At 46.2% G+C, this 25,063-nt stretch overlaps 3 protein-coding genes across 6 annotated transcripts; 1 reads left to right on the plus strand and 2 right to left on the minus strand.

Moving 5' to 3' along the window:
• Positions 1 to 358: 358 nt before the first annotated feature.
• Positions 359 to 10,495, plus strand: LOC119120452 (calmodulin-regulated spectrin-associated protein 3-like). Of its 4 annotated transcripts, XM_037247344.1 has the most exons (19): positions 359 to 606; positions 1,871 to 2,151; positions 2,588 to 2,728; positions 2,885 to 2,974; positions 3,136 to 3,171; positions 3,800 to 3,847; positions 4,426 to 4,564; positions 4,652 to 4,791; positions 5,199 to 5,292; positions 5,399 to 5,450; positions 5,530 to 5,591; positions 6,023 to 6,053; positions 6,199 to 8,491; positions 8,616 to 8,731; positions 8,786 to 9,075; positions 9,147 to 9,222; positions 9,327 to 9,433; positions 9,501 to 9,619; positions 9,780 to 10,495. In XM_037247344.1, the coding sequence occupies exons 1-19, from the start codon at positions 456 to 458 to the stop codon at positions 10,116 to 10,118; spliced, it is 4,605 nt and encodes a 1,534-aa protein (XP_037103239.1). In that variant the 5' UTR covers positions 359 to 455; the 3' UTR covers positions 10,119 to 10,495. The 4 variants fall into 4 exon arrangements, with proteins under 4 accessions (XP_037103239.1, XP_037103244.1, XP_037103254.1 ...); XM_037247349.1 differs by lacking the exon at positions 3,800 to 3,847; XM_037247359.1 differs by lacking the exon at positions 3,136 to 3,171 and having other exon boundaries at positions 3,824 to 3,847.
• Positions 10,496 to 11,317: 822 nt separating this feature from the next.
• Positions 11,318 to 14,446, minus strand: soul5l (heme-binding protein soul5, like). Its single transcript, XM_037247481.1, has 7 exons — positions 14,322 to 14,446; positions 13,649 to 13,708; positions 13,476 to 13,557; positions 13,124 to 13,244; positions 12,914 to 13,053; positions 12,633 to 12,796; positions 11,318 to 12,115 (listed from the first exon to the last, which is right to left on the minus strand). Coding segments are annotated over exons 1-7 (990 nt in total). The 5' UTR covers positions 14,324 to 14,446; the 3' UTR covers positions 11,318 to 11,694.
• Positions 14,447 to 19,328: 4,882 nt separating this feature from the next.
• Positions 19,329 to 24,311, minus strand: LOC119125476 (protein GPR108-like). Its single transcript, XM_037256054.1, has 18 exons — positions 23,932 to 24,311; positions 23,517 to 23,636; positions 23,322 to 23,372; positions 22,874 to 22,965; positions 22,736 to 22,803; positions 22,333 to 22,553; positions 22,202 to 22,264; positions 22,009 to 22,110; positions 21,797 to 21,930; positions 21,638 to 21,713; positions 21,391 to 21,464; positions 21,202 to 21,319; positions 20,996 to 21,126; positions 20,874 to 20,917; positions 20,753 to 20,802; positions 20,592 to 20,675; positions 20,390 to 20,511; positions 19,329 to 20,310 (listed from the first exon to the last, which is right to left on the minus strand). The coding sequence occupies exons 1-18, from the start codon at positions 24,025 to 24,027 to the stop codon at positions 20,223 to 20,225; spliced, it is 1,734 nt and encodes a 577-aa protein (XP_037111949.1). The 5' UTR covers positions 24,028 to 24,311; the 3' UTR covers positions 19,329 to 20,222.
• Between the last annotated feature and the right edge of the window lie 752 nt (positions 24,312 to 25,063).

Here is a 25,063-nt window from a genome sequence, read left to right on the forward strand (position 1 = left end):
ATACTTTTGTAGTATTTATTTAGTTGTTTCCAAAAGTATATACTACATACTTTTGCAGTATTTATTTTGTTTCCATGTTTCCTTATATTTTTTTCAATATATATTTTTTTACATTCGTTTATATTTTCACTTTTTTTACGACAGGCCTGTCACCCTTCATTTTTATGTGTGCAAATTGAGCCTGTTATATACATCTCGTTGCCTGTTCATGTTTAACGACAATCAATCTGATTGATGACTGTATTGCTTGATTGATTATCCGGTTGGCAGTGGTGTGGGAGGTGATCTCTGAGGTAAAATATTGATTGGCCTGTTTACGTCACCAGACCCTCCCTCTTCCCTCTCTCCCTCCCTCCTCCTCGCCCCCTCCACCACCATTGTCCATCCTCAGCTCTCCATCCTCTTCCAACTCCTCCTCCCCTTTTTATCGGCGCTCCGTGCGCCTCAGCGCGGCCATGGTAGACTCCGGACCCGGCGAAGCTACGACGTCGACGAGGAAGCCCTTTTCGGTCCTGGAGATTCCCCCTCTGGACCAGTTCGACTTCGGCCGCGCCAAGATCTGCGCCAACGTGCGTTGGCTGCTGTGCAAGTCGTACGGCTGTGCAGGTAAGAGCGAGCGCCCACCGGTGGGGCCACCATCACGACATGCGTGTGCTTGGGTGGGGCGGTTCCGTGGATAACCCGGCCGGCTTTTGCTCGCGCGCGCGCGTGCGTCTGTATTCTCCCTTTCAATCGTCCATCATTGGTGCGGCAGTGATCAAATTATCGCTTATTTTATATCGAAGGTAGTCTTCTCACGCGTGGGTTGAGTCGATGCTGCAGAATTTGGTGTCAGGGTGACTCGCTTTGCATTATTGTTGTTGGGAGAAAAAAAAAAAAAACTACCGTTGCTTTATTTGTCCATCGTAATGTTTGAGTGGGTGACGTCATCCTTGCACAATGCACATCGTGTATTTAATGCAAACACACACTTATAAATGCTAACTGGTTAGCGGGGGCTCTGCCATTCTGTGACGTCATGCCTCTGCGACTTGCCTTCTTTTCTGTTTCCATTGTTTGTTTTGTATGTGCTGTTTATTCCATCCACCCATTTTCTGCACCCCTTTGTCCCCACGGGGGCGTGCTGGAGTAGGCGGGGGACACCCTGAATTGGTAGCCAGCCAATGGCATGGCTCACAGAGATGGACAACCATCCACACTCACGTCTATGTTTTTGTGACGTGGGAGGAAAACCCACACAGGCACGGGGAGAACATGCAAACTCCACACGGGGAGGGCCGGAGGTGGGAATCGAACCCGCACCCTCTGAACTGTGAGGCGAACGTGCTAACCAGTGCTCACCGTGCCACTGCCTGTTTATTCCGAATAATATTACAAATATTAAGAAGCTTCCTAACTAGTGACGCCATTCCCATTTCCCCAAAACCTGCTGTAGTCATCGGGCTGATCATGCTCACTTGGTGGGGGTATATAAGAAAAGAAGCTGTACACGGTCATAAATGTTGGCAGACTCGCCTCCAGTCAGCTCAGGCGTCCTCCGAAGACCGCGACGGCTGAATGTGGGTCAGTGTTTCGGTGCCGTCTCACTCGATTTCTGTGAATGGCGTGACCCGGTTTTTCACTTTGATACCGCCAGCCCAGCTGAGCTGTTTGTGCCGAAGACGACATTATCGTCTCGCAGGACATTACGGAACATTCACAGAGGAATGTTTTTCTGACTTGGTGTTTGCGTTCAGTGCTGAGAACAGTTCTACTTATCCATTATTTTTTCTCCCTCATCACAGTAACAGTTATGACTCCAATATCTAAAAAAATATTGCTTTGAGGACCTTAATCAAATTATGATTAATTGAGCAGCCCTAATCTGCAGAGAATGTGCCAGTGGAGATGCGGGAGCCACTCTACAAGGACCAGTATGACCAAGAGCACCTCAAGCCAGCCATCTCCGAGCTCCTCCTCTCCCCGGAGATCTACTGCAAAGCTCAGGCCCTGCTGCTCCAGGCCCCTGGGGGCCCCCCCGCCTCGGCGTCGCAGAACTCACCCTCTGACCACTGCGCCCTGCTTCATTTCCTCACTAAGAAAGGTGTGGCCCCGCAGGTCCAGGATGTGGACGTCACAGAGGATGACCTCAGATGCACCCCCATCAAGATGGTAGGACTTCTGCTCAATGTTTTAAAGACGCATCATTAGGTACACCAGCGCAATCTGATGACAGCTATCAAATATAACACAAAACTAAACTATAGAGCTTGTCCCCTAGGGCTTTGCCAAACAATTACATTCGGAATCAACATTACCGTATTGGCCCGAATATAAGACGAGTTTTTTTTTCATTGAAATAAAACTGAAAAAGTAGGAGTCATCTTACATTCGGGGTCTAGACAAAGGCCTTTTTTAAACCTGAGTCTTAAAAAAGAGGGTGTCGTCTTATAATCGAGGTTGTCCTATATTCGGGACAATACGGTAATTGTTTTGTCGATGGATAAGAAAAAAAACAAATCAAAGTCCCTCATATTGAGCAAGTGTACCTTAATCCTACCATCCCCAATGTCGTATTCTTTTCCGTTTTGGTTGCTGATGGCTGCAGAAAGCCCACCTGGCCTTGATGGACTCCATGATGTCACTGGCCGCCCGGGAGATCGTGGACAGGGTCAAAATGCCAGCAGGGGCTGAACAGATGGGCGTCGGAGCGCCTTGGGAGAACGCGCTGCTCTTCTGGGTCAACAGAGTGAGTCTGCAATGGTCGCCTTTACTTACAAATCTAGAGTATAGAGAAAGTTCTTTTCACACTGCGCTGGCTTCAAAGTGTCACACAGCACGGAATGCTCTTGCCTGCATTCCGAGGTGTTTGTCCACCAGGAATTCAAAACAGCTTTATTTACAGTTGAACCAGAAGCTGAAGGAAAGCACCGAGGAAGAAGAGACACCCCAGCGGTCGCAGCAGAACGCTGATGTCCAGGCCTCTCAGGAAACGGTACACTACTGTACAATGCGCACACACAATGTGTGACTTCCCTCACGCAGGTGTGTCAGTCCACTTTGTAACATCATCATCCTCATTGCGGCTCTCTGTTCCCCACCTCCCCCACCCCGCCCTCTGGCTCATGCGTGTTATGGCACCTTGCTTTCCAGCAGGTTCCGCCAACTCGTTGGTACTGGAAGCTTGTCCCTGTAAGTTTGCGTTCTTCTGCATCTCCGCTCACAACGTGTGTGTGTGTGTGTGTGTGTGTGTGTGTGTGTGTGTGTGTGTGTGTGTGTGTGTGTGTGTGTGTGTGTGTGTGTGTGTGTGTGTGTGTGTGTGTGTGTGTGTGTGTGTGTGTGTGTGTGTGTTGGTGGATGCAGTCGCCAAGGCTAACGCCGCCGTGCCTGCTCAAAACACCTCGTTTGAATATTCATACATGCGTGTGTGTGTATTTTAGTACAATGTGTGTGTCCCTTTTTTTTTTTTTTTTTTTAGCAGCCCGTCATGTCAGCTGACTCACCAAGTGTTTTTATTTTTGCCTGTTCATGTTTGTACTCTCAAGTGCATGTTGAGTTCCAGTTAGTCTTGATTGTTTTTACAAATAAACAAAAACGGACCGACGGACCGACTGATTTAATGACGGACAGACGCACCGACAAGATGATGGGGAAGAGGGAGGTTCAGCCACATCCATCTTGTTTGTCCCCCCCCCCGCCTCTCTTCCTATTTGACCCCTCCCCCCCTCCCTATGTGCTGCAGTGTGCAGATTTTTTTCCAAGCGGAACTCCTTTGTCATTTTTATGCTTGTGTCCCTCTCTCTGCCATGCCACCGTCTAGCATGCTATCGCTTTTTGTTTGAAGGAGTCGGGGAACAAACCTCCAGTGGTAATGTATAACAGCTCGCCTTTGCGGTTAACCCCCCCCCTCCATCACCACCACCCCAACCCACCAAGTAATCTAACCGCCACCCCACCTATAACTTTGAGCTCCCACAACAAACCTGCTGGAATGAAGCTTTTGGCAGTTAGTCAGTGTCTATGCTTTTGCTACATCCTTAACTTTTTTTTTTTTTTTTTTCCCGCTTCTTCATGTTTTAGTTTTTCTTTTGCTCTGCTTTTTGAAAGCTGTCTGCACCCTGTGTTTGATGTGCGCTTATTTTGTCACGCTTTCTGCCCTCAACATCAGGCACACTTGTACAATGTGTAAAAATTCAGGGAATCCCGCTCCAATTCGATTTCATTTGAATTGCAAACTCCCAAATTTGGAACGAAATGAGATTGTGCAGGTGTACCCAATGAAGCGGCTGTTAAGGGTACATTTTCTTTCTTTTACTCTGGGCTTATACTTGCCGTGGCTTTGCAGCTTGATTTCTTTCTTTGGTTTTAATCACACGATCCCTCACTGCTTCTAAGTCCTAACATGCTCATGTGGATGGATGTCTTTGGTCTCTGCTCCTCCATTAGATTCGCTACAGGAAGGACAAAGTGCAGTCGAAGCTGACTCCCACCTTCCCCCTGGTCAGCGCGGTCAAAGATCTGTCTAATGGCTGCGCTATAGCTGCTGTGCTGCATTTCTATTGCCCAGGGTTGCTGCCTCTAGAGGGTACACACACACACACACGCATCATCAATATCTACCTGCTGGCACATCGATAATAAAGCAGAAGTGTCAATATTATTTCTCTATCAGATGTATGTCTGAAGGACACCATGTCAGTGGCCGACAGTCTTTACAACCTGCACCTGATTAAAGAGCTTTGTGAGGGCAGTTTGCAGAGCTGCTGCCTTCTTTCCCCGGAAGATCTTCTCTATGCTCCAGCTCTTTTGCATGTAAGCTCCACCCTCTTTTAACTCTACTCCACTTCTTGGGAAGACAAAAAATGGAGGAAAGGAATATTGTACAGGAGAAAGTGCGGGTGCTACACAGAGGCAGCCGGATAACCTTTAGCTCTTGGCTCGTGCATGGCCGCTGCATTTTGCCCTGGAATGGACTGGCCGGACGGGAGTTTTTTTTTTTAAACTCCCCAATGGTCAACACACTCCTAGAAATCAACCTTTTTGATTAATGGGACACAGATCTGCATAGCAATGAAAGGAAATACTCTAGAAGTGACTTAGGATTGAATCCGAATTGCCATGACAATGAGAAAGACCAGCTAACGTTACATGGAGACTGTTTTGAAAGCGTTATTCAATTCTATGATGGCAAATATAATCCATTGTTTTGTTGTCCTCAGCTGAACATCATGAGCTTTGTAGCTGAGCTGCTGGAGTGGTTTGAGGTCAAGAAACCCGATTTTGTGCAACCGATACAAAGCATTGACCTGACCGGTGAGTTTTATAGGCTATCAGTTGGGTGTGTGTGTGTTTTTTTTTTGTTTTTTTTTAATCACCCTCCATCTCAATTTCTAAGTTGCACCTCTTCCATGTCTTTCAGATGTCTCTAGTTTAGCGTTCTGTACCAGTCCTGTTAGTGGAAACAGCAACAGGTAGAAAACAATGTTGGTTCAGTGCAGAATCCCATCAACTATGTTCTCGCCAACACTTTTTTATCGAATTCTATTCCAGCGGGTCTCCTTTGTTCCTCTTCAAACACCCTTTTGTGACCGTCCCTTCTCCACTATCACCTGGTAAGACACACGCAAAAATTGGGACAAATTCCCTTATCAATTGATTCTGTCGCCAAATCGCATTTAATCATTTCGGTGTTTTTGCCGATATTTTTTTTATTTGTGTGGAATGCATCCATGTGGTACTTGTTACCTGCTGTATTGTGCAAATTTGAGGTTTTTAGAAATATTTTTAGAAGTTATTTACTGTATACTCACTTTTTGTAATGCCGTCGGAGAGCGCACAGTTGCCATTTATTGAACGCTAAAAAAAACTGCGAAACACTAAAACACAACCGGCACTAACTGCTGTCGACCACAGCTCACGCCCAGATGTTCACACACAGATTGAACCATGTCACCAGCACTGCTCGCAATTTTTACTTCATTTAAAAAGTGTCTTCACGATGGTCCTTACATATTGCTTCTCTTGTGATTGTACATCCTTCCAGAAAACAAAACCTGGACAAAGAAACAAATAAGGTACACACTTGCTGGATGTGTTTTATTTTTTATAGTCACTGTGCTATTGTGTTCATACTTTGCCTTCATTTTCTATAACCGTCTTAAATTGGCTTCTGTGGTCTCACTGCATTCACTGCATCTTCAAACACCCCGCCCCCTGCAGTCATCCTCTGTCCACAGCGACTTTCAGCATCCCATTTGGGCTGGACAGTGATGTTGATATTGTCATGGGCAACCCGATAGATTCTGTCTTTCGCTCTGTCAGCACGGACAGCCTGGGCACCAGCATCCCCGCAACGACCACGCTGGCGGGGATAACTCGCATACCGTACGGCCCCCCGGTTAGCGCTTCAGCGCCGTCGCGGCGGTCTTCTTGGGGCCCTTATGTGCACCCAGCGCCCCTGGGAGAGCTGCCCAGTGTCGAGGAAGCGTTACAGGTGCCTCCCGGCGCGAAAGATCGGAACAAGGGAAGGACTGCGGTGAAGGATGTTTTGACAGCAAGACCGGAATCGAGGTTATGTCCCGAGGGCGCCCCTGCTGTTTTTTTCCTGCACTCCCCATTGGAGGACAATCCTCAGCTCAGTCATTCTGCCCCCTGCCGCTCGGGAGTCATTTATCGGCCGGTTTGCGGAGAGGCGAGTAATAACGGCGGTAGAGGTGAGAGGAAGGCGAGGCAAACGAATGGCGCGGCACGTGTCGATGACGGCAGCGTTGGTTCATCGGAAGCGTTTGATGACACCCCCAGAAATGCCCCTGGTAATATGCGACCCGGTAAAAGTCATCAGGGAGACTACAGCCCACGCATGACGAGCTTTGCAGAGCAACGGGACGGCAAAAGAAGACATCCCGTAGCTTCTGGAGAAGACTTCGCCTCTACCCCGACAGCAACGACGCCCGGAACGCCGCTCACTCCCTGCACACCAGCAGGAACTCAGAGTCAGAAGGACAACCCGGGCTTCAAAGTTCCCGAGACGGGTTCCGAGGCCTGGGAGCTGGGAGCTCGTCTGGAGGAAAAACGCAAAAGCATCGAAGCTCAAAAGAGACGAATCGAGGCCATCTTTGCCAAGCACAGACAGAGGCTCGGAAAAACAGCTTTCCTCAAAATGAAACGAGAACAAGGTGAGGGTGGGGGAGAGGGAGCGGATGAGGACAACGTCTCTCTGGAGGAGCGCCTCGCTCGCATTGAGGAGCAGCTGAAAAGGGAGGAAGAGAAGGAAAAGACAGAAAGGGAGCTAGAGAAGGAGAAAGCCAAGCCATCCGTCTCCAACGCTCCACGGCTGGAGAAGCAGGTCACGTTCTCTCTTGACAGCAAAAAAGGACAAGAGCAAGAAAAAGGAGCAGAGAAAGTAGGCGGCGGCATGTTGGTGGAGTATAACGAAATTGTCCAGAAGCTGAGTGAAGCTTTGCAGTCACTGCAGAAGGACATGCATAAACTAACTGAACAGCAGCAGCAGCTTCTAGGAAACCAAAGACCAAGAAGCTCCCAAAAAGTCACCGCAAAGTCAAGACCCAAAAGTAACACCAAGGCGTCTGCCAAAACCCCTCCTGCCACACCCACAAAGACACCCCCAAGAACCCCTACCAAGAGCACCAGCAAAGCCTGGATGATTCCAAACGGCTCCAAAACCTCTTCTGTGTCTCCATCGTCCCGACGGACAAACCCTCTTTCTGCAGCTACTTCGCCAAAAACAATGGTCTCCTCCTCCTGTCCTGCCCCCCGCACCAAGATCCACATCTCTTCCACCCCTCGCAGTCCCAAGCACCACCCAAGACCGCAAGCCCATCCACGACCCTCAGAGCTCAAGTTCCCCCCTCTCAATCGTGTTTTGACTCCAACTCGCACTGTGGATACCCTCCCCCACTTGCGAAGAGTGTCGCCCAGCAAGTGTCAAGTGCAGACAACGTTGTCCTTCCGCATCGGCGGACTTCCGGAAATTTCTCGGCCTGCGCCGCAACCCCACCATAGCACTTCGGACACGGCGTCTTGCGAGACCCAGTTTAGCCTGGAGCTGGAGCAGGACGATGCCGAGGCGCCCGTGCCGCCTCCCCCGAGGGCCACCAGTGGCAGCAGCTCCGGTGCTCCTTCCGAATGCTCTTTCGAGAGCGAGACTTTATCCATTTCTGCCGCATACAGCGCCGAACGAGACGGAGCGAAAGCTGCCGAGAGGCATTGCGGTATCATTGAAGTGTCGCTGTCCTCCCTTGGAGAAGCGCAGGGAGGCATTGATGAACCTACAGATGAAGGGCGGGATTTTTCTTCCGACTCCATGAGTGACCAACTCGAATCTGCGGCGGAGCCTGGCGTAATCAATTCCGACAGCCCGGAGCAGTTGGATTCAGCCACAGAAGCTGGGAACTCTTCAGACCAACAAACGGAATCCAGTCGCGCCGACGCTGCAGAACCACTCGGAGAAAATGAGCTTGGAGCCCGAGGAGGGATCGGATTCTACTTTAAGGTGAGTGCTCACAAATGAAGACCAAGAAGAAGCTCTGCAAAAATTTTGCAGATGATCAATATTACATTAAAGTCTGCACCTCTGGTCTCCATGGTTCTCATTTGTTTCTTTGTGGTATCTGCAGGAGGATGTGGAGAACGAGGACGGAATGTCCCAGCGGAAGGCTCTGCTTTTGGAGAGGCAGCAAAGGAGAGCTGAGGAGCTGAAGAGGAGGCGACAAGAGCAAGAACATGAAAAAAGGTGAGGATCCATCAAAAGCAATGTCAGATGAAAAGCTAATATTGTTTTCCACAGAGTGGAACCCTCCAACAAGACTGCTTCCTCCCCCTCCAACACACCCCATGTGGGAAAAACCTCGCCCTGTCCCACTTCTCCCGCCACTCCGGCCCGGCGTGGAGGTTTCACGCGAGCCGAATACGCCCGCCGACAGCAGCTCCGGATTATGGACGACCTGGATAAGATGCTGCAGCAGAAGTCCGCCAACCTGGGACGATCGCCTGTCAAGAAGACAAGGCCACCACGGCCTCGCAGCGTCACCAGGGAGGAAACCCAGCTGTCCCTGAGCCCCGCCAAGAAAGCCACTGGTAAAGAAATACCAGCAATGTCAGTAAGATAGTGGCAAAGGATCGGTTGACGACTGCTTTTGTCCGTACAGTCCCCAAGTTAACCAAGTCTCACTCGTCCCTCAACCTGGCAGCAGGAGACAATGACGGGGATAAGGAAGTCCAAAGGTGCTCATTGCATTTGCCATTACATCAGATGAGAACTTTACCATCAGTTGATTGATTGGAAACGAAAGACGGCGTCTACTGTGTCTGTGATCTGCGCCTGACAGGAAACCGGATTTGCCTGCCGGATGCGCGACGCCAAGCGGACTTGCGAACCAGAACGGAGACTGGGATGCCGGTTCCAATGGAACCTCACCAGCCCTGGAACACACAGGTATGGAGCAAACCTCTGTGAACACACCCATAGTTTTTCCCAACAACTTTTATGGTTGCCTGGTCAGGTCTGAAGCTCTTCAAAGAGCCAAGCTTCAAGTCCAATAAATTCATCATCCACAACGCTCTGTCTCGTTGCTGCTTGGCCGGGAAGGTCAACGAGTCCCAGAAGAACAAGATTGTCGAGGTATGAGCACATCGATCAATGGCGTTTCAATGAGAACATTTGCCTGATACACCAGTTTAGTTCCGATTTTGGTCGGATTGGGTGTGCAAGGGTGGAGGAATTCACCAATAGTGAGTAAGCAGCAAATGGTTGTCCACCATTTTGATCACCTCTACGGCAGGAGATGGAGAAGAGCCCCGCCAACCACTTCCTCATCCTCTTCCGGGACGCCAGCTGCCAGTTCCGCGGCGTCTACACGGCCAACCCCGATTCAGCGGAGCTTGTGCGCTTGACCGGCGTGGGCCCCAGAACGGTAAGCTCGACCCAAGTGGAGTCCATGTACAAGTACAGCTCAGACCGGAAGCAATTCAGCGCCATCCCCTCAAAGACCTTGGGCATGAGCGTGGACGCATTCACCATCCCTGGATACCTGTGGCACGCTGGAGGGGCAGCGGCTACGGGTGGGGGAGGAGGAAGCAGCAGACGGGCGAGCTTGGCAAAGGCGCTCGTTTCCAAGTGACCAATTTTCAAGCTGCTGTTAATGCTTTCGACAATAACAGAAAACTTATGAAGGTGATTTTGTACTTTGAAATGATGGGCTTTAGCATGCACTTGAATGAAGTGGTGCCCTAAAAATGACTTCCTTGCGTGAAATGACACATTAAATTCTTCTCGATCAAGAGAGCTGATCGGCACATGATTTGTTCAATCAGAAATTGAGTCATACAAAGGGAACGTGACGGCAAGATTGACTTACGTCATGACTTCATAGCAGTCAAGTATGCCCCCTGCCTGCTGAGCCGACAATTTATATCATAATTTATCTAATAATGAGATTGACGTTCCATTTGCATGTTCATAAGTCCGAAGGACATTGAATAAATATCCGTCCGTCCATCCATCCATCTTTGACATTAACCACTTTTTCTCACGTGTTGAATTGTCCCAGCAGTCTGGGATACACCCTGAAATCGCAGAATAAATAAATATAGTAGGATTTTTTTTTTAAATATTCATCAACATTGTTGTTTTGTATTGTTTTAATCATATTTATGAATTAATTTAATAACGGTTTTAAAAATAATGTTTTTAACTGTTTCACGTTTGAGTGTGTGAATTCCTGAAGCCATGAACGCACCACGGGGCAGGCCTCAAATCCTTCCATCCATTATCTGAGCTGAACTGCTTATCCTGCATTTCTGAACCGTGCCGCTTGCTCTCAAATCGATCATAAATATAATTAAATTCTAGTTCTAGTATGAATAATGAAGCAATGAGCCCTGCAGGATTTCCACCATTATGTATTGCACCTTTTTCTGACCACCCCAAATGTTGCTGACTATTTGTCTCATTGCATTTTATAGGAAAAAAAAAAGACCATGGCTTTTATTAGTAAAAAAAAAAAAAAAAAAAAAAAGGACTATGGGAAAGTTCATTTTCTACACAAAGTTCAACTCACAAATTGTAATATGAACTTGTTCAGTTCATAGTTCACATTTGAAATGTTCAGATTTAATTTGAACCTTCCAAAAATGACAAGGTCATATTTCATTTCTTCTCTGATCAAAAAAAGAATTTGCTGTGAGGTGCTGCTATCCTAAATACAAGAGAGATTTGCTTGAAATATCTGGAGCGTCTATCATCACACTTTTGTCGCATATTGATAACTGCCGTTCCAAACCGTTCATTGGGCCCAGAATGATTGCATTCGCAAAAACATTGACGAAGCAACTTTTGTTCATTGAACATGTTCAGATACAACACTGTCTGTCAACTTACAATACTTCCTTTGCATCAAGCTGTCAAAAGAATGGCATCAAAAGCATTACTTTTAAGTTAGAGTAGAGGACAGGCCCTCAAACAAAATCTGTGACTAGGTGAATCGACAAACAGCTGTTTTAATTTTAAGTGCAAACTACATTTCTTTTCAGAAACCAAACAGCGACTTATACAACGCCGATTCCTATTTTTAGCGTTACCTTCTACCCAACTCAGCAGCTAATTGCTGTCATTTTTTGATGCATACGTGAGTGACTAGTGAAGCACAAGGAGTTAACATAGTGGATGTAGTAGTGTTGACAACAACACGTTTCCACTTAGACGCCATCTTGTTGGGGGTTGGCCAAAACTGGCAGCGTGCCGTTTGCCAGGTTGGTGTCCCCCTTGGGTTCCAGTGAGATGGCCACGGAGGCGAACCCAGTGGCGTTGGGCAACACGTCTGTCAGGACCTTAGCCAAGGTAGGGGCGGGGCTTAGGTTGATCAAGAGGCGGGAAGAAGAGGGGCGTGGGGGTGTGTCCAAAGGTGTGTCAGTAGGCGTGTCTGAGGTGTTGGATGAGTTCAGGTTGGCGGTGGTGAGGGAGGGGGAGTCTGCAAGGCGATCCAATGGGAGTTCGGCAGGAGGGCTCGGTGACGTCCTGGGGGTGTGAGCAGGGGTGGGCTCTTCTGGATCTGAGCACACTGGCGACCCCTTGGATACGTACCACACCTCGTTGTGCCTGTTGAGAAGCTTTAAGGGACTGCACGCACGAGCACAAACACACACAGTGAAACTTTATGAGAATATATACATAGTATTTAAAAATTGTAAAATCATCTTTCTCCACTAAAATGAATGAAAATGTCATTCATCTGTTTTACAAAAATGAAAAAAAAAAATTTAACTAACAACAAAAAACATGTCGCAATAAAACTGAAAAAGAACGAATGACTTAGTGTGACACTGACGCATTAACTGAATAGCCATTTTACTGCTTTGCGTTTTATTGCCGTCTTTTGCCACCTGGGGGCAATATAAAGCAGACTTTGCATGGAACTCTGCACAGTATAGAGGTCTCGGCTCTTCACAGAGGATAAAGAATGCTTGGTTGTCAACGGTGTGTTGTTTAACGGCTAGCATTTTGAAAAACTCGTAAATCGTGTATCGAGGCATCGCTCAATTGTCTCAAAGCCAAACAGATCCCCCTCAACAATTTCTTGCAAAAACATTAGCATTTATTTCACACTCCTCAGACTAATGCTATGTCATGTACGCACCTGTCGTAGCCGACACCATAGTGGTAGGTATGATTGTAAGACGCCCGCACTCTCTCCAACTCTTTCGTCAGCAGGTGCGCATGAAGCCTGGACGTCACCGACAACATCCAACCTCCGTAGCTACGCACATAGACGTCCATCTCGGGCATCTCGGTGAAATACAACTAGTGGCACAGGGGTGAAAGCTTACGTGGTAAGCAGAGCTGCATTGAGTTTTATTGGATACACACACATATTAGCGGCGACCTTGTGACATCTATTTCCAGACATCGTGCCCTCACCTTGTCATTGGTCGGTGCGGGCGGCTTGTCTTGATAGGCTTGCGGCAGCGGGAAGTTGAGCGTGTAGACAGCCGGCTCCCACATTTTGGTTTCCCCCGGGATTTTAACCAGCACGGGCGCCGTCATCTCCATCTGTACACCTGCCGGCAACACACAGACTCTCACTGTCATGGAGGGGCGGCCAACATTTTCCCAGTTTTCTTTTGTCACCTGCTTCATTGGCACCGGTGATGTACTGAAAAAGTCTCCTGAAGGCCATGGCAGCACCCACACCCATGAAGTAGGCCTCGGCGTCTGTGGACACCCAGCGAGTGGGGCTGTAGTGTCGCACCTACACACAATCACAGTCAGCATTTTTGCTCTTTCTTACTTAACCCTTAGATGTGCAAGTCTTCCATAAAACTGGGTTAAAAATGACATCTAATAAAAATGAAAATCATACAATACTTTGGATGGATTTAATGTGCTGTAATACTAGTACTAATACTCAATTTGGGCAGGTTTAATGTGCTGTAATACTCAATTTACTGACATTGATCATAACAAAGATGTCATCACTCACTTCATATTCATCTGTTTTGCAGACCAGCTCAAACTCCAGACATTCCTTTGACTCGGTGCAAAAGCTGTCATTGGTGCTCGGGCTGCAACCGGTACAAACAGTAACAGTTGTATTTTTCATCGTTAGAACGGACCGGTTGTTCGGAATCTATCCTTTGCTAGCATGCAACTTACCCAACACTTGCTTCAGTGGTAACCACAAGAGCCAACACTGCTAATATTGACAGGAAAGTCCTGCAAAGACGCAAACATGTATATTTGGAGGTTTTTCTTCAAATAAAAATTGAGTGGATGTTGATTCAAAACATTTATCTTCAGTAATATGACAGGTATGTAGGCGTCACAGTGACACACTGGTTAGAAAATCCGCCTCACAATTCGGAGGGTGCAGGTTCGATTCCACCTTCAACCCTCGCTGTGTGGAGTTTGTATGTTCTCCCCGTGCCTATACAGAAACTTTAATTATGGATTGACTCTGTTACTAGTGTCGTAGCATTTTTTAAAATTCCAAACCATATTTTGAAACTGAGATTTTGTGTGTGGGCGGGGGCATAAGTACGGGAGCGTGCAGACTGCGTTGTCACTGCAGCAAGAAGGAAAGCGTGGTGTTACTGCTGCATCATGATCCCCCCACGTTCGCTCTCCTTTTCTCCTCTGCTCCCACGAGCAAAGACATTGGGAGGTCAAGAGAAAGATCAGAAAGCAAAAATACTTTCCCACCAAGCTCCCATAGATACAACTCTTTATAATTTATTACAATGTTCGTAGCAATGACGTAAATATTCTCTATTTTCCCGTGATAAAAACATTAACTTTGTGTGTGTTTGTTTGATTGTGTGTCACTTACATGGTCCCGCGTGTGTGTCCTTCCCGCAGAAGATGAAGTTGATGCGGTGGTGGAGGTGGAGGAGGAAAGAGGAGTACTGCGCTATAGCGTTGGCTCGTCAGTGAACGATTTGTTCAAAAGAACGAATCCTTTCCGTGAACGAGAGTGAACGAATCGTTCTTTTTTCCGTTTATATGACTTCAACCAGTAGGTGTCGGTAATGCGCATTGAAGCTGGTGCCACCTCGCCGTAAAACAAAACGAAGAAGAAAATGACGTAACTTCCTGTTCACGAACGAGTCGTCAATTGCATTTCCTGTTCACTAACCGAACGGATCTGTGAGTGAACGAATGAGTGAGTGAGTGATTTGCATTTCCAGTTCATCGCGAGAACGGTTTAGTGAGGGAACGAATCGTGACTTTCCCGTTCGCGAACGAGTTAATGGGTGAACTGCCTTCCTTCCCGTGCATCAACGGATCAGTCAGTGAACGTGTTGCGTGAACTATGTAAGTCAGAATGTAGATTTATGATTTGCCAAGGAAAGAAAGAACAGTGCACTCAGTGAAACACCACTTCTTTTATGCACATTTTCTCCAAGCTAACGGCTAACCATATTGTAAGAAGGGATGCGCTGGCCGTTATGCAACAACGGGGAGCTTATGCTTCTCTTTGGGTAATCTTGATTTTATAACACTTTTTAAATAACGTGTATGCATATATAAATATTTTTATCCAATATATCTACTGCAATTTCACATTAGATTGCTGGTTTGAAATTTACTTTTATTATTATTATTATTTTATTATTATTTTAATAAACATTTATATACAAACTTGTCTGGTGTTTTATTCCTGGTTTTTATATTCTTTTATATTATTTTAAAACATAAAAATCTGTTAACTGCTTTATATGTTTTACGTTGTTATATGAGTTGGTGTCCCCTTTAATAACAAATGTCGGCATAACGTTTTTTTTCCAACCTTTTATTCAAACACATTCGGTATAATAACGCCATCAACTACAACACAAATACAAAATTAAAACATCAATGTCGACATACAGGGCTGGACTGGGAGATTTTTTTCAGGCAAGGAGTCAGTCATGAGGCCTTGCCCTCACGTGCATGTTCACACCACACTTAAATACATGGCACAAGGTCTAGCTCAGTGGCCTAATGGTAGAGTGTCTACCCTGAGATGGGAAGATCATGCTTTCAAACCCCGTGCCTGGCCAGTTGAGTGTATGACTATCGTTGGGTCTTTACCTTTTTACAAGCAAAACGCATTTGTGCGCGCACACAATCATTCTTTGGGTTTTGTTGTGGGCGGTCTATATCTGATATCTGAGATAGTCAGAGTCAGAGTGTGTGTGTGAGAGAGAGAGAGAGAGAGAGAGAGAGAGAGAGAGAGAGAGAGAGAGAGAGAGAGAGAGAGAGAGAGAGAGAGAGAGAGAGAGAGAGAGAGAGAGAGAGAGAGAGAGAGAGAGAGAGAGAGGAGCGCGGCCCGAGAGTTAGGGTTTCAAACTAGGGTTTAAAGCTAGGGTTTCATACTAGAGTTAGGCTTTCAAAGTAGTGTTTAAAGCTAGGGTTAGGGTTTCAAAGTAGAGTTTAAAGCCAGGGTTAGGGTTTCAAAGTCGGATTTCCTACTCGTGTTAGGCTTTCAAAGTAGGGTTTAAAGCACAGATGTCGCACTCCAGTCCGCGGGGCCGCATTCCAACATGTTTTCCAAGATTCCCTCGTTAAGTGCACCCTAATAAAGTGGCCTGTTATTAGGTACCCTTGAAAATGGCAGTGTACCTAATGGAGTGTCCGTGTGATTCCCTCGTTAAGCGCACCTGCGTGAAAAGTTTTAGCTCCTGCGGAACGTGAAAGTGACCTAAAACTTTTCCCGCAGGTGCGCTTAACGAGGGAATCACACGGACACTCCATTAGGTACACCGCCATTTTCAAGTGTACCAATAACAGGCCACTTTATTAGGGAAATATCATGGTCAAAGGTCACAGGTGTCAAGCTCTAGTCCTCGGGGCCGCGTTCCAATATGTTTTCCAAGTTACCCTCGTTAAGTGCACCTGCGTGAAAAGTTTTAGCCACTTTCACGTTCTGCAGGAGCTAAAACTTTTCCCGCAGGTGCGCTTAACGAGGGAATCACACGGACACTCCATTAGGTACACCGCCATTTTCAAGTGTACCAATAACAGGCCACTTTATTAGGGAAATATCATGGTCAAAGGTCACAGGTGTCAAGCTCTAGTCCTCGGGGCCGCGTTCCAATATGTTTTCCAAGTACCCTCGTTAAGTGCACCTGCGTGAAAAGTTTTAGCCACTTTCACGTTCTGCAGGAGCTAAAACTTTTCCCGCAGGTGCGCTTAACGAGGGAATCACACGGACACTCCATTAGGTACACCGCCATTTTCAAGTGTACCAATAACAGGCCACTTTATTAGGGAAATATCATGGTCAAAGGTCACAGGTGTCAAGCTCTAGTCCTCGGGGCCGCGTTCCAATATGTTTTCCAAGTTGCCCTCGTTAAGTGCACCTGCGTGAAAAGTTTTAGCCACTTTCACGTTCTGCAGAAGCTAAAACTTTTCCCGCAGGTGCGCTTAACGAGGGAATCACACGGACACTCCATTAGGTACACTGCCATTTTCAAGTGTACCAATAACAGGCCACTTTATTAGGGAAATATCATGGTCAAAGGTCACAGGTGTCAAGCTCTAGTCCTCGGGGCCGCGTTCCAATATGTTTGCCAAGTTACCCTCGTTAAGTGCACCTGCGTGAAAAGTTTTAGCCACTTTCACGTTCTGCAGGAGCTAAAACTTTTCCCGCAGGTGCGCTTAACGAGGGAATCACACGGACACTCCATTAGGTACACCGCCATTTTCAAGTGTACCAATAACAGGCCACTTTATTAGGGAAATATCATGGTCAAAGGTCACAGGTGTCAAGCTCTAGTCCTCGGGGCCGCGTTCCAATATGTTTTCCAAGTTGCCCTCGTTAAGTGCACCTGCGTGAAAAGTTTTAGCCACTTTCACGTTCTGCAGGAGCTAAAACTTTTCCCGCAGGTGCGCTTAACGAGGGAATCACACGGACACTCCATTAGGTACACCGCCATTTTCAAGTGTACCAATAACAGGCCACTTTATTCGGGAAATATCATGGTCAAAGGTCACAGGTGTCAAGCTCTAGTCCTCGGGGCCGCGTTCCAATATGTTTTCCAAGTACCCTCGTTAAGTGCACCTGCGTGAAAAGTTTTAGCCACTTTCACGTTCTGCAGGAGCTAAAACTTTTCCCGCAGGTGCGCTTAACGAGGGAATCACACGGACACTCCATTAGGTACACCGCCATTTTCAAGTGTACCAATAACAGGCCACTTTATTAGGGAAATATCATGGTCAAAGGTCACAGGTGTCAAGCTCTAGTCCTCGGGGCCGCATTCCAACATGTTTTCCAAGTTACCCTCGTTAAGTGCACCTGCGTGAAAAGTTTTAGCCACTTTCACGTTCTGCAGGAGCTAAAACTTTTCCCGCAGGTGCGCTTAACGAGGGAATCACGACAAAAAAAATAATAATAAAAAAAATAACAGGCCACTTTATTAGGGAAATATCATGGTCAAAGGTGTCAAGCTCTAGTCCTCGGGGCCGCATTCCAACATGTTTTCCAAGATTCCCTTGTTAAGTGCACCCTAATAAAGTGGCCTGTTATTTTTTTTATTTATTATTTTTTTTTGTGTTGTTTACTTGTATGTATATTGTGTACTATGTCTTGTCATTGTAGGATAGTGGGAACGTAATTACGATTTCTTTGTGTGTCTTTGCATGTGAAGAAATTGACAATAAAGCAGACTTTGATTTTGAATGTGTATAATAATCACAAAATATTTAACACATTGGAAGAAAAACATATACAACATTTGAAATTTACAAGCTTGTTTATTGAATAAACCACATTTCCCAATACAATAGATTTTACTGTTATTTCAAACTCAATATTTTAAGATGTCTCGGAATGCCACATGGAGGAAAATCTTTCCAATCACCATCCGGTGGTTGAGGATGCTCTTTTGCTGAACTTGACGTTGATGACGCTTTTAAAGGTGGAGCTTTTGGTTGACCGCATGCTGGCATCTGTGAAAACAGAAAGGATGGATCAGTATATATATTTAAAATCACTAACAATCATAACAGTTTCAAAGATGGATCGGTAAAGGTTCTGTATATTCCCCCCTTGCAATAGCTGTGTCATCATAATAATAATACATATAATATTATTGATAGCATAATAAGAAACAAGTTGTGACTTCCAAATGTTCAATTTTTAAGTTGTTCCACACTACTGATTAATTTATCATGAAAGTTAGCAAAACGAGGTTAGCTTGCAGGACCTCACGAGTGATAATAAATAAATAAACATGCATGCAATAAATTTTACCTGCATGTCAGCGAACGTTTAAGTTGTTCCACACTATGTTTGTCGATTAATTCTCAGGAAAGTTAGCAACACGTTACCTAGCTCGACCTTAGCAGAGTGAGAGCGAGCGCTATCGCAAAACGAAGCTTACCTTTCGACCAAGACGCGGACTTCGTTGAACGATTCGTTTGAACGAATCTTTTGAGTGAACTGATTCTAAAGGTTCAGTTCACTTAAAAGAACCGGAATGCACATCAGTACTGCACTATGACACACCAGAAATCTCCAGCACAGCACCTCAGCACGCCAGTGGGAGGAGTGAGAAGGGCATAGCATGAATATTGGGCATTTTACAGCATGGCCGGTTTAAATTGTCTTACGTGTTAATGCTTTACTTAGAATTGGCAGAGTACTTTTTAGTAAAATACTTTTTTTAGATAATGTTCGATGACACGCTACAAGTTTTATAACGCATCATTCTGATGAATATTCTCCCTAATATCTAACTTTCACAGATACTAGATAGATTCATATTCCACAACTGCAATATTAATCAGAATGCCATGTTTACTCTTGTGGTGCCGCATGCATCTTCATAAGACAAAGATGAGAGGAGCGACACCCAGAACACCAGCTTTATTATAGACAGGTCACAGACATTAAAAAAAAAAAGCAAACCTCAATTAAGTTTATTCATATTTCACCAATAGAGTCCTCAAACACAGCAGGCACGCATGCACTGGAGCATGTCAGTAGAACTGGCTTGCCCTCACACTATTTCCAAGTAACTGAAAGCAATCGCAAGTCTTTCTGCTGGAGGGGTTGCGAGGGCTCTGTCTCTCACATTATTTACACTCACTACACTTTAATACCAACAATCGATACCAATAATTTGTCAATAAAATAGGGTTATACCCATAGACTAAAACAAAAACCAAAAGCCGACAAAAGAGATGGTCATGTTTCAGAGCGGGAATAGAGGAGGAAGAAACAAAAAGGCGGTTGGGTTTGTGATCAATAAATTGGGTTTACCTTGAGAACCTAATACTGAAATATTCCGTAAAACATGGCCGAAAATTAACATGGTGGCTTTGACCAAACAGCGAGCCTTGAATGTTGCGATTGGCCAAGGAGGAAGGAACCTGAGCATGTGTGTGGCGGGGGAGAAGGGGGATTCTTGTGTTCTAAGGACCTGCACACGCACTAGAGAGAAAGGCTTGATGCACCCGTGCCGTGTTAAATAGAAATACGCGCGCACGCACACACACATGAAGACCTAAAATGTTCTTTGGAGACAGCGAGGTCAGGCCTCTCGTTAGTCCGTCCATCCGTTTGTGTCTGTCGTAGGAGACAATAAAGTCTGTTTGCATAGGCAGGCAGTGGGAAGGAGCATCCGAAAAAAGGGGAGCCTGTGGCAGTGGTTGGTGAAGAAGCCTTGGTCCATGTGTGCGCGTGCCACTCTGTGCACATGACGCTCCTCCCCAAAAACGAAGGCCCCGCACCCGCACGCCCTGCTCACAAGGTGGCCTCCTTCTGCCGCTCACGTCCGTTAGATGTCTTTTTAACTTTGGAGATGCCCTCCAGAGCACCCGACTCCGTGACGCTGCACATACGGAAAATCAATCCAGTGAATGGTAATATGTTTCAATGTCGCTGACATTTAAAATTGAGTAAAGGGTTACATTTCATCCATCTCCTCATCTTCTTCATCCTGGGGCAGCTGGAGATAAGGATTGTTGGAGGCAGGCCGGAATTTGTAGCCCGTCAACACAAAGAAGATCAGAGTGGATACTTCCACAAGAAACTGAGGAGGGTAGTGGCGAGACAAATGTTAATATCACCACCGCCGCCATTTCATTTGACTGTGTTTTACTTCAATGGTACCTCATAGCACCACTGCCACTGGAAGGGCATGGTGACCTTCAAGAGAATGGCGATGATCCGTGTGAAGTAGATGTAACACACAATCTGAAGGAAGGAAAAGAGCAATCAGGTCACCGGGTCAATAGACAAGCAATGTAAACGAGTTGCTGGCCGAATCCCACCATGACGTAGTAGTGACGGAAGAGCTTGAGCTTCTCTAAATTCATGGCAGCTGGAGGTCAAAAACAAAATCAAATCCATCGTTCATATGATTGCATTCCATTTGATATTTGGGAAACTCACCTTTTCCATCCGTGCTCGAAGCCTCTTGGAGGTGACGGATGGACCTGCAAAACACATTAGACAATAAAAAAAAAAACAATGCTCTGCTGAGTTCTTTCAAATGCAAAACACTGACAACTGACCAGACGACCGGGAACAGGATGGCGCCGCAGCAAATGAGGTCGACCAAGAAGAGGATCTCCTTCCACAGGGGGTACTCGCTGGAGCCTTCTTCTGTGGACTCGATGATAATGTAGGCCACGTTGGCCAGGCACTGCAGCCGTAAACACGCCAGCGCGTCAACAACGACAACAAAAATCACTTCGGGGCCTTGCACGACAAGTTTGACCTGCAAGGGGATGACGATCATAAAGATTTTCTTCTCCTTATCAGACAGGATGTACTTGACAAAAGCCCAGCCAGTGCCGATCAGTGCCAGCGTGATGAACAGCAGCGCCCCCTTGAGCCTGGGAGGGAGCGTTAGGAGTCACACGCAAAGCAGATTTTTGTACAAAAATGGCAGAGTCGCCAGCCTCACAGGTGAGTGATGTAATACATGACGGCCCAGCCTTCGATGGGATGACCCTCGGTGTTGATGAAGTGATAGTTGATCTGAAAAACAACAAGAAAGGCTTTGAATGATTTCCCTTCCTCCATAATACTTTACTTCTAAATCATAAAGTCATATCCAGGATGCACTTAATTATTCATGATAGCACTTTTTTTTTTTTTTTTCCCCCGTATGGACATGGCTGTGGGCAGTGTGCGCTGTGGTTTGTACTCACGCTGTGGAAAACCAGCGAGGTGGACTTGGTGAAGGCCAGTGCCGCCATAAGCCAGTGGATCTTAAAGACGCTGTACCTGCAGACACAAGGCAACCGACATTGGTGATCTCTCCAAATTCTCCTTCAAGTGAGGGACCTGCACCCAGTTACTTGCTTTACCTGTGCTTCATCAACGTGTACACCCACACCATTGCGGCGACGAAGAAGACTCCGGCCATACCGATGTAGAGGCGGGAGAGCGGGATTTCGGCCGCCGACAGGAAGCCACCAGGATTCTTCTCTGTCATCTCCAGCTACGAAGGACACGCTAAGGTTCAATTGAGTGTGTGGGGTTGTGGTGGTGGGTTGGCACGAGACCACAGTCAACTCACGGTGAAGGAGTATGGCCGGTTGATGCCAGGCACCATGTTCTGGCAGTAGTAGAAGTTCAAGTTGTACAGGCCTTCGGCCAGCAGGCCCAAAAGCAGATGAAACTGTGGAAGAGGAGGAGGGGGAGGAGAAGGAGGAGGTCAGAACCAATCAAATGCCTGCGTCTCGCGAAGAGAGTGTTGAAAGTGCTCTTACGTTGAACGCGTAGGTGTCATTCACTTTCTCCAAAGCTAGCGTCAGCTGTTTGGTGGACGCCAACTAAATGCAAACACGTTAGGTCATTTTGACTTTCACATCACGGACGCAGGAGGAGACTATCGAGTCACCTGGAATTCAGTTGTCATCTTTTCTGGCGTCTTAGCTTCCTTCGTCTGATCCACGGCCTCTGCGTTTGTTTCCACCTTGGCCTCATCGGCCGTTTTGTCAGACGACTTTGCCGTTTTGTCAGACGACTTTGCCGTTTCGTCAGGCGACTTATCGTCGCCTTGGGCCTGCTCCGCCGGCTTAGCTGGAGTCTCAGCAGGAGACTCCCGGCTGGACCTCTGACCTGAAGCACACAAACATCCCAATTTGGTACTGCTTGCAAAACGCAGAATATTTCAGTTTAAGGCCGACAATATAACACTTTTCTATTCAGCTAGCAATCAGCAGTATAACATCTAAAAGTAAAGCCAACCCCTTTCTTCCATTGATCGTGTTAAAATAAAATTGACGTTGGAAATGACAGACCTTTCTCTTTGGTCTTCGGTTTGCCGGTCAATATGTTGTCTTGATCACCGAGGACACGCACGTTGACGCTACACAGCGAGAGCACGGAGAACATTAAGAACATTCTGACAACGTCAACACACGCACACAAACACCCACCTGAGATCGTTGATGTCAATAAGAAAGAGAATGAGCGGTTCATTGTTGGTTACTTTAGTGAGTGTGAGAGGGCACGTCTCAGTCTCTTCGGCCTGAGAGAAAAAGGGAGGGGGGGGGCATGTAAACAAATGTATTGTTATTCCCGTCTAATGATAATTATGTTGTCATATTCCAGGAACAATGGGCAATTTTAAATGGGACATATCACACAGCACAAAAAAAAAAAGCCAGCATATTTGTAAGTCGTTTTTTACAAACATCAAATGACCAAATGCAGAAAACAGGAGAACGGTGACGAGTTCCGAAATGGACAAAAAAGAGGTGGATTCATTTCCCACAAACACAATGTTATCCAGAATAATAGAAATAAAAATTCACCCAATACCAATTAGCTCAAAAATATGACCCAAATTTCCTCTCACATGATCGGATTGTGGCAAATACTCACTGTGTAAGATAAGACTCCGCTCACACGGGCCCTGGAGAGGCTAAACCCAACCTGAAATGAAACAAAAAGAAAGAGCAAATGTGTAATGAATGACACGATGAAGATAGATGTGATTTTTCTCCCCCCCTCAGCACAAGAGAACACGTGGACCAAAACAGCCTGTTGTTGCAGACAGCTCAACGTAAAGCTTCTTACTGGGTGTGCACTATAGTTGACAAGCTGCTGGGGGATGCGGAGAGAGTGGAGGTTCACATCCAGAGTCCCGTTAGCATAAAAGCCAAAAGTATTGAGGTGGACGAAGAAGCGAGTTTCATTCTGGAAAAACAAGATCAATTCATTAGTGACACACAAACAACTCCATATCAGTTAATAAGGTGTGTGTGTGTGTGTGTGTGTGTGTGTGTGTGTGTGTGTGTGTGTGTGTGTGTGTGTGTAGGGGGGGCTCACGAAAATGTACCTGTCAACACAAAATATTTGCGACAGTAAAGACTCGCAGTACAACCACATTGTATTTTACACTTACATAGCTGAATAAAGCGAACTAACCGGCTCTAGAGGCATGCTAGTTCCCCGAGCTAATAAGACTGTGATTCACGGTTTTCTGACTTACCTTCAGGATGAGTTTGTGTATCCTTGCCTTACTACCATCCAGAAGAAAGACGAGAACTAATGCGGCCACGACGCCAACTCGGTGCGCCACAGCCATGTTTCCAAAATGAAAAGCTATGCTACCGAGCCAAAACGATGGACGGAGCGGCCGCTATCGGTCTCACAACAACACACCAGGGGAAACGTAGTGAGAAGATAGCCGTCGAAATTTAAGTAGAATCGCGTCGTATTGTCAAAAAAACACTAGTGGTCTGATATGCTGCGCTTTCATCGCAACGGCATCATACGGCACTTAGCATTTAGCTATTAGCTCATCTCGCTTCCTGGTGTTCGACTCGTATGACAATTGCCAAACATTCAACAAGGAACAGGCGACGACGTCATCAGTCCGCGTCACGTTTGTGACGTATCGAAGCGACGAAACAACAAATGCGCTGTTAAATAGGCAGTTGTAGAATCGACAAACAATGCGTTTTGTTTTCTAACGGGCGGATTTTTTATTTTTTTACAACATTTAGCATTCTATTCTATTCTAACATGAGTCACGTGACTCGCAATGTTAACTGACAGCAACTTCCGGCTCCACGTCTCCCTGGCCGCGATGATAACGTCACAAGTCTGACACGTGGAATGTTGCACCCGTGGGTTGGTTTGCAAATACGCAGGGAATAAGCCAATCTTTAATGCATTTTATTATACATTTAAATAGTACATCTTTTCGAATTCAAAGAAACCCAAAGCCTTGCGAACTATAGAAACATGTATGTCATTACAGAGAATTAATAAAACCTGACCCCCTAGCAATCTAGCTATCTCTTTCTTCTGTTGTATTGCCTTTTTGTGCATTTGATAGACATAGTTCACTATTACGTTGTGTATTTTTGTCATATTTTGTAACTTGATGTTTCAATAAAAATGTTTTTTAAAAAAATGGGTCAACCTTGGATGGAGAACTAGTGATCATTTTTCATCCATCCATTTTCTGTAGTGCTTGTGCCCACTGGGATGACGGGCGTGCTGGAGCTTATCCCTGGCAGTAGGCGGGGGACACCCTGAACACTTTTTGGAATTGGAATTTTTCGCACACACACACACTCTGGAGCTCAATGCCTTCTTGCCCAGTGTGCTGCTGC

Source organism: Syngnathus acus, chromosome 1 (genome assembly GCF_901709675.1).
Source record: "Syngnathus acus chromosome 1, fSynAcu1.2, whole genome shotgun sequence".
Taxonomy (NCBI): domain Eukaryota; kingdom Metazoa; phylum Chordata; class Actinopteri; order Syngnathiformes; family Syngnathidae; genus Syngnathus; species Syngnathus acus.